The 13,738-nt window shown below is 38.4% G+C and overlaps 1 protein-coding gene across 1 annotated transcript in view; it reads left to right on the forward strand.

Annotated features, from left to right (window-relative positions):
- Positions 1-120: 120 nt before the first annotated feature.
- The window catches only part of GPR180 (G protein-coupled receptor 180), a 28,185-nt gene continuing 14,567 nt past the window's right edge, over positions 121-13,738 (forward strand). The window contains exons 1-3 of the mRNA XM_040267339.1: positions 121-387; positions 2,486-2,644; positions 10,368-10,568. Coding sequence (XP_040123273.1) covers positions 243-387; positions 2,486-2,644; positions 10,368-10,568 — 505 coding nt within the window. The 5' untranslated portion in view covers positions 121-242. The remainder of the gene's footprint in view (positions 388-2,485; positions 2,645-10,367; positions 10,569-13,738) is intronic.

Below are 13,738 nucleotides of genomic sequence, written 5' to 3' on the forward strand. Positions count from 1 at the left end.
AGGCCGGGGAGTGATGGGACTCCCGTATCTGCAGTCCCGCCCATGTCAGCCTCTGATTGGTGAATATCCTTGGCTCGTGGAGGAAGGGCCCATCTCATTGGCTGCTAGTCTCCTGGGGGCGGGCCCGCGATGCCGGTCCTGCTCCCATCATCCCCCTCCCCCCCCCATCTTGAGCTGTCGACGTGGGGCCGTGGCCGCGGGCGGTTAGGGGTTGGGGCGTGGGTACTGAGCAGGAGGCGGGGATGGGGGGGCTGCGGCTGCTGGCCGTGGCCCTCACCTGCTGCTGGTGGCCACCAGGCAGCCAGGGTAAGACGCTGCGGGGCAGCTTCAGTAGCGCCGCAGCCCGAGACGCTCAGGGCCAGAGCATCGGCCACTTCGAGTTCCACGGTAGGTTCGGGGCCGGGGAGAGGGATAAAGGCGCGTGGGCCCATCCCGCGGGCCCTTCTCTCCCCGCCTCCCTTGGGGAGCCTGGAGCTGGCAGCGGCAAGGCTGGGGGACTGCAGCCAGTTTACCTGCGCTTCCCCTGTCGCCGGTTGTCTCCCCTACCGCGGCTTCCCGGAATCGTGGGATGCGTTTATGGCCAACCCCTCTGTTGCAGCTCCCCAGATCCTCGTCACCTCCCTCCCCCATGAGGGATTGTATCCTGCACCTAAAAGACCGTTTCCCCAATCCTCTCGTGCTGACGAATGTGCTGTTCTCTGTCCTGCTGCAAGTTTCGAGATCCTTCGCTCAAAGAAGCATAGTTTATTCACTCCTCTCAGCTTAATTGTGTACACTAAGACACCGTAATTACACGTGAACATAAGTTTCAGAACTGAGATTTTCTGGGTTTTGTCCTTTTTGTTTTAGTATCAATTTGCTAAAACCTGCTTGCAGCACAGAAATTTAGGATTCCCCTCCTCACCACGTCTTATAATTGTCACAATTGTGGGAATAGTTTGGTTACTCCCCTAGCTTTACTGTGGACCATGAGGCCTAGAATGAACTTGACGGAAATGCACATAAGTGCGTCCTGGAAGCTTCTTAATTTTTATCCTATGTGACCCTTCTAAAATGAGATTGCATTTGATCCTTCACTTCTGGTCTCCCTCAAAAATCCATAATTATTAAATGAATGAATCTGCTTTCATTCTAATTTTTGCTTCAATTGCACCCTCAAAGTTTGAATGTTTTTCTTGATACTTACTCTTAGTACTCTTAATTTGACTACTACTATATTTAAAATAATTATTTGCTTTGATGAGGTTAGGACCCTTATTTTATTTACTTATTTATTTTTTGGCTGTGCTGTGTGTGGCATGCACAAGTGATAGTAATGTCACTACTACAAATGGCACAGTCTGGACAGTGTCGGAAAATGTGGCATGTATGGAAGCTATGATATGGCTTATTCATGATTTGCAAACAGGCTTAGACAGCCCAGATATTTCATTGATGGTTACCTGATAGATATAGAGGACAAACAAGTAATAAATCCAGATTTCTGTGGAAAGATTTAGGAATAGAGTGTTCCAAGTATATTAACATACACACTTTCTCTTTTTGTGTGTATTTTTACTATTATCAGTTTTCAGTGAATTCAAATTCAGTAAAATAATAGTACCAAGACCATACTTAGGAATTGTAATTCAGAATATGATTCAAAATGTTAATAGGGGATAGAATCTCTTTTAAGGATGTTGGTAATTTATAATGTGATGAGTTTATGTCAGAGACTTAAATGATTTTTTGATACACACTATGCATATAAATTCGTTTAAAATGTTTTGTCAAAGTGATAATAACAAGAGAATTAAAAGATCTTAAGATGAAAAAACTGTCCCTTGCTTCGCTTTTCCTTACTCAGAGGGACCTTCCTTTCCCTAGAGGGACCTACTTTTTGCCATTTCTCTTGTAGGCCTTAAATGTAGTTGCGGTGTGCAACAAGGCTCATTGTATAGTTGTCTTAAAACATATATTGTTCTGAAAATTATTATGTAAAAGTCACAGATGTCAAATGTATCTGAAATTCATTTATTTAAACTTTCTTGCTATATTATATATGGTTGCTTTTTATAGTAAAAGAATAATTAAATATTAGCATCCGTGTTATATTAAAAACCAAAAGAAACTGACAGGACATTTCTAAAGATAATTTATAAACAAGTGTTAAAGATTTGGAATGGTTGTAAAATGAGGCGAAATTCTATCACAGTGCATGTCTACCTACAGCAGATGTGGCTGTTTATTCAGTGAAAAACAATCAGTTATCAGCTGAAGTATAAGGAAACACAGCATATTGTTTTGCATAATTAATGTGAATAATCACTTGACTTGTGTCTGAATGGGATGGTCATTCTAATATGAAATACCTGGTTAAAATGAGATTTAAGAAAAATCGTGCTCTTTCAACTCCCATTTTGATAAATAGAGTTATTGAATTATCCTACCATTTCAGCTCCATACAAGATCAAACAAATTGATAATTTTTGTTTTAATGTCCCAGGTGACCACGCTCTTTTGTGTGTCAGAATCAACAACATAGCAGTAGCTGTTGGAAAGGAAGCTAAACTCTACCTGTTCCAAGCCCAGGAATGGCTAAAGCTGCAGGAAGGTGGTCCTGAGTATAGCTGTAATGAAAAATTATCCAAAGCTCAGTTGACAAGTGAGTATTTCCCCTTTTCTTTGATCATTATGTGTTCTTTTTCCCTCCTTAATGTTCAGAGTATAGTATTTACATATCAAGATGTTTCATGGCACAGCATACACCACACTCTGCCTAATACATTTTAAGCCAAATTTTAAGGAAACTAATCTTCTCTTTGGTCAAAAGATAGAATGACTTTTTTCCCTCTTATTCAAAATATTTGAAAAAAATATGCAGATAATTTATAAAGGTATACTTTCCTTCATTCAGACTTCTTACAGGCCACATAATTCCTACCAATATGGCAGATGGATTTTGACCCAGTGGCAGCAGGGAGTGAATGATTATAAATTTGTTGAATGCTTATTATCTGGTAGCACTGAGCTAAACACTAAGCATGCATTATCCCAGTTAATTGTATAATTTACCCCAAGTGATACTGTTTTGCAATATGCTGTTGGCACACTTGGGACCCAGTCACACGGTGCCACAGTGTGTCATTTTGGATTATCCCAGGACCATATCATTTGTAAACTGCTAGGTTCACCTCTGGAGAGGCTTTGCTTTTATTTTTCTGGTTGCCTGAATCCTTGATCTCTTCTGTTGTCTTCAACATTGTCCCATGCATTAGGGTGTTTGCCATCCAGAGTGAGTGCAGGTATTTTTAAGGCAGAAATGAAGAGCCTATGCCGTGCTACCCATCCCACCCCTTGGAAGTTAACTGGTTATTAGTTAGGAATGTGGGCTATCCATGAGAAAAACTGGGAATTATCTTTCTCCCCTTTTGCCCTCTATTTTCTCTACCATGTTCTACATATTGATGAGTCTTTGAGTCTTCTTTTAGTCTAGTCAGCCAAGCACTGCTATTTCTAAACATCCGTTCTTTGTTTATTAGATAATAAGATCTTATTACAAGTTACTAACAGTGATTCTCAGTTTAGCGGTCAGTCAGCAGATGTCTGGTTCCCTCATAGCCTGAGTAGGGATGAGAGTACAGGTCCCATATCATCACTGCCTATTGTGGGGATCTCTTGTCTAGGTTTCTGAGATGACATTGATAGTCTGCTGAAGAAGCTTGAATGACTAGATTCAGATATCAAAGAGACAGTTACTTATTTACCCCAACCCTGAATTATAGAACTTAACTGGGAAATTCATACAAAAGGTCATTGTCAGTTTTCTTTGCCTTTCTACACCAATTTGCTCAGCTAAGTGTTCCACACAAGTATAAGAAGTTTTGACCGTCAGTTCCCAGTTCTCGTACTGTCCGCCACCATGCCATCCAAACCTGGTCCTCTTCCAGTGTTCCCTGTTTGAGACACTGGCACCACCATCTATCCAGTGAATGAGCTAGAAATCAAGGAGTATTCCAACACTCCTCTCTTTAACCTCTCTATCCCTTTGCTGTCTAGTAAGTTTCCTCTAAATATCTCTTGAATTCATCTACTTTTCTTGATCTTATCCCCATCATGTTATTCCAGGAGACCATAGTCTCTTGCCTGGCCACTGCAGCTGTGTTGTTCCCTCTCTGTAACCAGAGTTACAGAAAAGCAGGTTTGATCGTCTCACCTTTACACCCTCACCACACCCTGAAATACTGCAGTGGGTTCCTACTGCGCAAGGAGAGATGACCCTCCTAACCTGATCAGGAAAGCCATCCGAGTCTGGCTGATACTAACGCCCCTACACCCCAGCTTCATCTAAATACCCCCCAGTGTTGCCCACTTTGGCCTCATTTTGTTTGTAGTGCTGGTTTTGTTTCAGAGCTCGCCTGGGCCTTTGCACCGGCTTTTCCTCTATTTGCTCTTCCTCTTTGACTCTTCCATCCACTAGGTTAACACTTGAGGTTTTATAGCCTGTTTTCTTCCATAGCACTTGTTATAGTTACAAGTTTTTATTTATTTGGTATAAAATCAATCAGTGAGAGCAGAAGGGCTCTTTTGACCTGTTCATTCATTTATTCACAATACTTTGCATACTATGCTAGGCACTACTGATAGTGATAAATCAAGGGACCAAAATCCCGACACTCTCCACGGTGCTTAAAGCTGCTAAGGGTATGGATCAGGTCACTGAGTAAATGTGAAACTGAGGTTGTGATAAGAAGTATGAGGGTTAGTTACATTATGATTGAGAGAGAGTGAGAATTAATAATCACCATCAGTCAGTCAGTTCAGTCGCTTGGTCGTGTCCGATTCTTTGCAACCCCATGAACTCCAGCACGCCAGGCCTCCCTGTCCATCACCAACTCCCGGAGTTCACTCAGACTCACGTCCATTGAGTCAGTGATGCCATCCAGCCATCTCATCCTCGGTCGTCCCTTTCTCCTCCTGCCCCCAATCCCTCCCAGCATCAGAGTCTTTTCCAGTGAGTCAACTCTTCTCATGAGGTGGCCAAAGTACTGGAGTTTCAGCTTTAGCATCATTCCTTCCAAAGAAATCCCAGGGCTGATCTCCTTCAGAATGGACTGAATGGATCTTGCAGTCCAAGGGACTCTCAAGAGTCTTCTCCAGCACCACAGTTCAAAAGCATCAATTCTTCGGCACTCAGCTTTCTTCACAGTCCAACTCTCACATCCATACATGACCACTGGAAAAACCATAGCCTTGACTAGACGGACCTTTGTTGGCAAAGTAATGTCTCTGGTTTTCAATATGCTCTCTAGGTTAGTCATAACTTTTCTTCCAAACAGTAAGCGTCTTTTAATTTCATGGCTGCAGTCACCATCTGCAGTGATTTGGGGGCCCCAAAAAACAAACTCTGACAGTGTTTCCACTGTTTCCCCATCTATTTCCCATGAAGTGATAGGACCGGAAGCTGTGATCTTCATTTTCTGAATGTTGAGCTTCAAGCCAACTTTTTCACTCTCCACTTTCACATTCATCAAGAGGCTTTTTAGTTCCTCTTCACTTTCTGCCATAAGGGTGGTGTCATCTGCATATCTGAGGTTATTGATATTTCTCCCGGCAATCTGGATTCCAGCTTGTGTTTCTTCCAGTCCAGCGTTTCTCATGATGTACTCTGCATACAAGTTAAATAAGCAGGGTGACAATATACAGCCTTGACGTACTCCTTTTCCTATTTGGAACCAGTCTGTTGTTCTGTGTCCATTTCTAACTTGCTTCCTGACCTGCATACAGATTTCTCAAGAGGCAGGTCAGGTGGTCTGGTATTCCCATCTCTCTCAGAATTTTCCACAGTTTATTGTGATCCACACAGTCGAAGGCTTTGGCATAGTCAATAAAGCACTTAGAAATAGATGTTTTTCTGGAACTCTCTCTGCTTTTTTGATGATCCAGCGGATGTTGGCAATTTGATCTCTGGTTCCTCTACCTTTTCTAAAACCAGCTTGAACATCAGGAAGTTCATGATACACATATTGCTGAAGCCTGGCTTGGAGAATTTTGAGCATTACTTTACTAGCATGTGAGATGAGTGCAGTTGTGCGGTAGTTTGAGCATTCTTTGGCATTGCCTTTCTTTGGGACTGGAATGAAAACGGACCTTTTCCAGTCCTGTGGCCACTGCTGAGTTTTCCAAATTTGCTGGCATATTGAGTGCAGCACTTTCACAGCATCATCTTTCAGGATTTGAAATAGCTCCACTGGAATTCCATCACCTCCACTAGCTTTGTTCGTAGTGATGCTTTCTAAGGCCCACTTGACTTCACATTCCAGGATGTCTGGCTCTAGGTGAGTGATCACACCATCGTGATTATCTGGGTCATGAAGATCTTTTTTGTACAGTTCTTCTGTGTATTCTTGCCACCTCTTCTTAATATCTTCTGCTTCTGTTAGGTCCATATCATTTCTGTCCTTTATCGAGCCCATCTTTGCATGAAATGTTCCCTTGGTATCTCTAATTTTCTTGACGAGATCCCTAGTCTTTCCCATTCTGTTCTTTTCCTCTATTTCTTTGCATTGATCGCTGAAGAAGGCTTTCTTATCTCTTCTTGCTATTCTCTGGAACTCTGCATTCAGATGCTTATATCTTTCCTTTTCTCCTTTGCTTTTCGCCTCTCTTCTTTTCAGAGCTATAATTTATAAAACCTCTTGCTGTTCTTTCTTTTTCTATTCTCCCTTCCTCTTCTCTGTTATGTGAAGGGTATTCTTTGAAATTGTTGGAACGGAAGATCTCAGGAAACAGGAATTTTTGAGGGTTGAAGATTTGTTTTGTTAAATTTGAAGGTCTGAAATAAATTAAGTACTGATGGCATATATATTCCTTTCTACATATTTAATCAGTTCTTTTTCCAGTAACGAAAGCCAAGTCTTAACAAAATCTGTATTCTCTAACTTTCGCATATTATTTTCATATTTATAGTATATTGTTATCTAGAAGCTTTCATGTATTGAAACAAAAAGCATATCCTTAAATTCATAACAGTGTAGTAGTATCACATATTTGAAGATAATTCCTTGTTAAAAAAATTCTCATTTCCTGACCATTAATGAGACTTTTAAGTATTAATAGCCTTTCACCTGCTTGGTGATGAGCTCATTAACTGTGGCTGATTCCTATGTAAAACCTTATTGCTGCCATGAACTATGAAAAGATTAGTAGATTTGAAAAATCTCAGTGTTGAATGTTGCTTTGATTATACATTCTCCCCAAATTAATGTTTGAAGAATTATTTTTCAGTCTTCCTTTTTTCTCTTTCAGTAATGACATAAACCATCAGATTTTTTTAAATGGTGAAAAGTATTTTGTAAGGTTTTTTTATAGAGCAAACAAAGAAGACATTTAAAGCACAGAAAATGAGTTTTATGCAAAAGAAATTTGCTGTCAGATAACAAGAATTAAATGTAATTTTGTATATAAAACATTTTCAGTATTGTCTTTTTATATCATATGCATATATTTCCTTTTGTACATTTGGTATATTTTATTAATTGCTTAAAAGTGTTAGTATCTTACTATTTTGAGCAATTTTGTTAACAGTATTCATTTCATTTTATAATTCTATTGGGCAATTAGCCATTCAGCACCATTCTCTGCAATTCAAGTTTTGTTAATATTTGAGGTACTAATTGCATCAGCATACAATGAGCATGCTGTGCTGTAGTCTTTTGTTTCAAAAACAATGAACATGCAGTTTTGTCAAGAGGCTATTTCCTATGCTTACTGAAAAAGGCAGCAAGACAAAAACTCAAGCCAGTATCTGTTTATGATGTGGTAATTTAAAATGAACACATAATTTAAAATGAAGCATCAAAAAGTATATTGATGAAAATATGATGGTTAAATTCTTACATTATTTTATCTAAGAGAAAAACTGGAAGTGATAAAACCGCAACACAGCAGAGCTTTTATATAATAAGCCCATGTTATATAATTGCAAGCTGCACATTTCAAAAGCCTTATTTCTGAACTGCTTATTGATCATATATTGAATTCTTATTAAAGGTCTTCAAATATTTAACAGAAACTTGAGTCCTTGCTACTTTTCCCCAGAAGCTGTGCCTTAAGAAAAACAGTATAAATGTCAGCTAAATTAAGACAGCAAAATAACCCAATGCTGTGGTATTCTTAACAAAATCATCTTGTCCCTTTTAACTACTATTAATGAAATTCCCAAATGTAAAGTTTTAAGTCCTCCAAATTTGAATCCTGTCTAGGTAAGTCCCTGTCTCAGTGATAAAGACAACTTACAAATAATGTTTTTCCAACTTTTTATTAGGAAAATTTTCAGTTATACATACAAGGTAAAAGCAGAGTGCAACCAGCATCTGAACATTCTTGGCTTAGGTTTAATAATGTTAATATTTTGTTACACTTGCTTTATGTTTATGTGTGTGTGTGATTTTTGTTTTGAACCGAAATGAAAATAAGTTGTGGGTGTGTTGAGCAATTCACCATATTTCAGCAGACATCTCATAAGAGTAAGGTCATTCTTCTCCGTAAATATTACCATAACAATACCATCACTGCATCTAAGAAAATGAACGATTTCATAGTATCCTCTAAAATCTTTTCCATATGCAAATTTCCACAGTTATCTCAAGAAATGTCTTTTATTTATTAAAAAGTTTTGTGTTTTCACTTGAGGAGAAGATCAAGACTAGCTGGCATGCAGAGGCGGCAGTCTGGACTTGGGAATTGGGCCCATTATAATCCTATATTTTAAGAACACTTTGTATAGAATCAGACCCTTCTCTTAGGATTTTCATATACCGTCTCCTTTGCTCCTCACAAGGATTCTGAGTCAGACAGGGCAAGTGTCTTAAGTTTGCTACTGAAGAAACACATGTAGAGAGGTTAAGTGTTGTATTTATATGATGAGTCCCAGGGTTATAAGACTTGCCCCTCTAATTCTCCTATTGTCTTTATTACACATGGTGTTTGAGACTTCACTCTCCTACCATACTTATGGTGGTAGTGAGTTTCTCTTAGGTGAGAATCATAGTTTTAGATTGAGAAGGGATCTCAGACATCATTTAGTGTTTCTCAAAGGGAGTGCTATTGGCATTTTGGGTAGGAACGGGTCTTTATCATGGGAGACTATGTTGGGTTGCATGAGGTTTAGCACTGCCCCGCTTCAAGTATGTTCGCAACTGCTATGACAGCAAAACTGTCCCTATACATTGTCAAATGCTCTACAAGAGAGTGCAAGAGTTAGGCACTCAGTCGTGTCCGACTCGTTCCAACCCCATGGACTGTAGCCCTCCAGGCTCCTCTGCCTGTGGGATTCTCCAGGCAAGAACACTGGAGTGGGTTGTCATTCCCTTCTCCACAAATGCTCTACAGGGGAATAGAATTACCCTAGATTGAGAACCGTTGATTAGTGTAATCACTTTATTTTAAAGAAAGGAAAAGGACAACTTGTATTCAGCAGCCATGCTGAGTATATAACTTAGTGCTTGCATTGGCTCTTTGCTCTACGTATTATCTTCATTTTTTGGATGGAGAAAGTGAGTGTCATTGCTTATGTAATTTGCCCAAAGTCATATAGAAGGTAAATATTGGAGCCAAGATTCAAGCACAGGTCTGTGTGAGGCCAACAGTTTGCACTCCCCAATACATTATGTAGATCTGACCCAGTGTAACAACTCTTATATTCCTGTAATTTCTATTTTTCTGCTTTGAGTACCTTTTAAAGGAATAACCAAACAGGAAGAGATTTTGGACAATCTCTTGAAGGTGTTCATCAGCCATAGTTTTTTGATATAATAGTTTCCAAAGTTGAATGCTCCATATTTAAATATAACTCAAATAAGTAATTTTCAGAAATGTCACCATGATGGTTCATACAGCATTGTGAATGTACTTGATACAGAGCTATACACCTAAAAATGATTAAAATGATAACTTTTGTGTTGTACACATTTTACCACTGCAACAAAAAACTTTTTAGTATTGCTCACTTACTTGAAAACTTTGGAAATATTTAACTGAAATTCAGGATTTCAATGAAACCTTTCTAGTCATTTGTGGTATTTCATAGAACTTTTCTTATATTGGAGTATAACCGATTAACAATGTTGTGATAGTTTCAGGTGCACAGCAGAATGACTCAATGTACATATTTTCATAGAACTTTTATAGTGATTCCTTTGGTTGGTTAAATACAATATTTTTACCTGCTTTTTGACTTACAAAACTTACTCCAATATACATCAGGGTTTGGATTGCTGAGGCAGTAAGAACTAAACAAAAGAATTCTAATTTCAAATTGATTGTGTGACTAAAACAATACATTTGAGAGTTGTGCTTTGAAAGTGCTATTTTTTTTTTCTTTGAAGTGGCCATGAATCAGACGGAACATAACCTGACAGTGTCCCAGATTCCTTATCCACAAAAGTGGCACGTGTTCTATGCAGATAAGTACACATGCAGAGAGGGCAGTGAGGATTCTCAGGTGGAAGATATCCCATTTGAAATGATGTTACTAAACCCGGATGCTGAAGGGAACCCATTTGATCATTTCAGTGCTGGAGAATCTGGTAAGACTGTGTATTTAGATGTACTAAGTGTAGAAAAAGATTTATGCCCAAGAATCTTCATGTTGTGTTATTCAAATACTGAAAAATTAAAAACAACTTGTGTTCAACAGTAGAGAAATGGTTAAATAAACCTTCTTATAGAATTGTAACAGCTGTACTATTAAGTTTAAAAGCAGAACTGGAAATTTTATGTTGTATGATTTCAATTATGTTACAAAATGCAGAGAATCAACAGAAAGAAGTACAAAAATATGAACAGATTGTTTCCATACTTTGGCTATTAGGATTATGGATAGTTTATAGTTTCTGCATTCTAAAATCTGTTTTTATGATAAGCTAGCTTAATTTTTATGAACAGAAGAATGTTGATAAACTGAGCAGTCTAAATTGGCAACCCAGTGATTAAGTAGGATAGAAACTCCATTACTTCATATAGCTGTCCTTCACTAGGGTATTTGAATATTTTTAGGAGTTGCCTTCTTTGGAGCTTGCATCCGTTTTAGGAATGATCAAAATTGATGAAGTTTTCTGAAACCAAATCTACTCCCATAAAATATTTCATCAGAATTTTTGGTTGACAGAATTTGAAGTTCTGACTCAGTTCTTAGTCCTGACTCCTTCTGATCTGTCTTCTCCTGTGACTGATTTTGATTTGATACTTACAGTGTGTTTAAAATCTGTCTTTCTTTTGCTCAAGCTGGGAATGTTACTTTGGTCATGTCACCAAGAGTATTTAAATGAGGGGAAAAAATCTCACTATAATATGGATTTCCGTTAAGCATGGGATTCTTTGCAAGGCTATTATGTGGGGATTGATTTTTAAAAGGTGCTATAAGTACTCAAAAGTATTCATTGCTAGATAGCTGGTGTAACTTCCAAGGATCTCATCATTTCTGTTTTTAAACATCTTGATACCTTAAAATCTGAATAATTCTACATTGAGGGATTAATTCATTAATTCTCAACCCACCACTGTGTGTTGTATCTGGAGAGCTTAGGGAAAAACATAGATGTCCACCCCCAGAGACTGAGATAGACTTGATTTTGGAGTGGAAGTGAGGCATTTAGCTAATTCTACTATGTAAACTCACTTATCTAGAAGTCCATAGTCCATGTTGTTTTAGAAATGTGTTGGTTTTAACATAAAGCCTGCAGAAGGATTCTTCCTAGTCTGTAGCCTCAGGTATAGAATTTGTTTCCAGGGAATGATTCCCAATTGGTTCAGTTTAGAAACTTTTCGTCACTTGACTAATTTTCTGCCCTGAGTAGAGAAAATTGATTTGCTATGCTTTTTACTCAGAATAGACTGTTAAACCATGTATCTTAGAGGTTCAAATTAGAATAACCTGATGCAAAAAGCTGCAATTAATGTTACATGTTACTCTGATTAAATTTTATAGTTTCCTTTCAAACCAATTAGGTATTTTATGTATCTACCAGACTTCAGTTACTCCTATGTTTTACAGACATAGGAACTTAGGGGTTTTTTTTTGAATATTGACTAAGGCAAGTTTGATGCTATTTGACAAAACACTACATAGGAATATCATGCCTCAAGGTAGAATAAAATAAAATTGCCTCTTAAAAAATTAGAATCCTTGTTAATTACTTGTAGTTGGTAGAGACCAAAAGAAGTGCACAGAATCCTGAGAGTTAAAGCATCATTGTCTAAAGTAGACTTGATTTTTCTTGGAATAATATTACAGGCTCTTCCACATCTGCCATCTCACTGTCTTTAAGACTTCAGATATGTTTAATATTTTCTCTTGTTCCTTTTTTCCTGTTTTTGATCTTACTTTTAGCTCTGTAACTAATGGAAAACTCTACTGCAAGTAGTATAGACAATAAGGAAATTAATTCTCTTACATAACGATAACATCTGAAATTTTTTCAAGGCAGTTTATTTAGCATTTCTCTACCCTCATATCCTCTGACTGTCAGCTTTGTCAGCTCCCTCATATTCACGGTTAACTACAGTTATCTGGTCCTTGTATCTGGACAATGGCCAAATTCAGTGTCTCTTTGTTAAGAGCAAGGAAACTTTTCCCAGAAGGTCCCTCGTCACATTTCATTGGCCAGAACTCTACACATGACCTTGTTATCTAACATGATAAGAGAAATGTTAAGTGAAGGTATCAGGAGATAAAGGTAAACCAACAAGTCAAAGTAAACGGTTAGGGTTAGGTGTACATCTTTGGGCAAAGAGAGTATTGGAATTTCTCTAATTGGTTTAGACTCATCAGGAGGTATCTTGAGACACCTGAGGGTGGGATGGACCTTGGGTTCTGAGACCGTAGACATCACTGGTAGGCCAGACTGTTCCAGGGGTTGCCCCATGACCTGTTGACTCTCTCCCTCTCTTACCCTCTTTTTTCCCATCTCCCATCATTTAGCCGGAGGTAAATTTTTTTAAAGCTGTCCTAAAAGTTTTCTTCCCAGTGAATTTTACTAATGCTTCTTCCCATTAATTTTGCCTTAAAATCTACTCATTCCCTTATAAGTCTTTGTCACCCATTGCATGGTGATTTAAGAGTGTTTTTCTTCTTTTGTGTATAGGCAAGACTTAATACCTAGTATCCACCTGTTTTAAAATTAGATTTTAGTTTCAAGGTGAACATAGATTGCTCTCCTCTGAGGGACATTGGCAGAACAAAGTAAAGTTGAAGAGGAAAGAAACAGACTTTTTTCCTAGAGGTGGTTTGTTTAAAAGAACCCTGAGTGCAAAAGCAGAGTTTTATCTTTAAAGAATCAGAGTCAAAGTAAATAATTTATGCAAAATGCAATGAGCAAAGTATAGGACAAATGTCCTTGTTCAAGTTACTTAATATATTATCTCAATGAAGTAATTTGTGTTAGCTTTTTATGGAAAATACATTTAGTCTTCTGAATAATCTGAAAACATTTTTTGCTAGTGCCATATGTCTTATTTTCAAAAGTCCTTTCCTCTCTTACTCTGGTCGTGGTTGTTGTTTAATCTGAGTCATGTCCAACTCTTTGTGACCCTGCGGACTATAGCCCACCAGTCCATGTTTCTCAGGCAAGATTTCCCATTCTTGCCTGGGAAACCCCACTGGATTCTCCAGGCAAGACTGCTGGAGTGGGTTGCCATTTCCTTCTCTGGGCATCTTCCCGACCCAGGGATTGAACTTGTGTCTCCTGCTTGGCAGGCA

This window comes from Oryx dammah, unplaced genomic scaffold, assembly GCF_014754425.2.
Source record: "Oryx dammah isolate SB20612 unplaced genomic scaffold, SCBI_Odam_1.1 HiC_scaffold_24, whole genome shotgun sequence".
Classification (NCBI taxonomy): Eukaryota; Metazoa; Chordata; class Mammalia; order Artiodactyla; family Bovidae; genus Oryx; species Oryx dammah.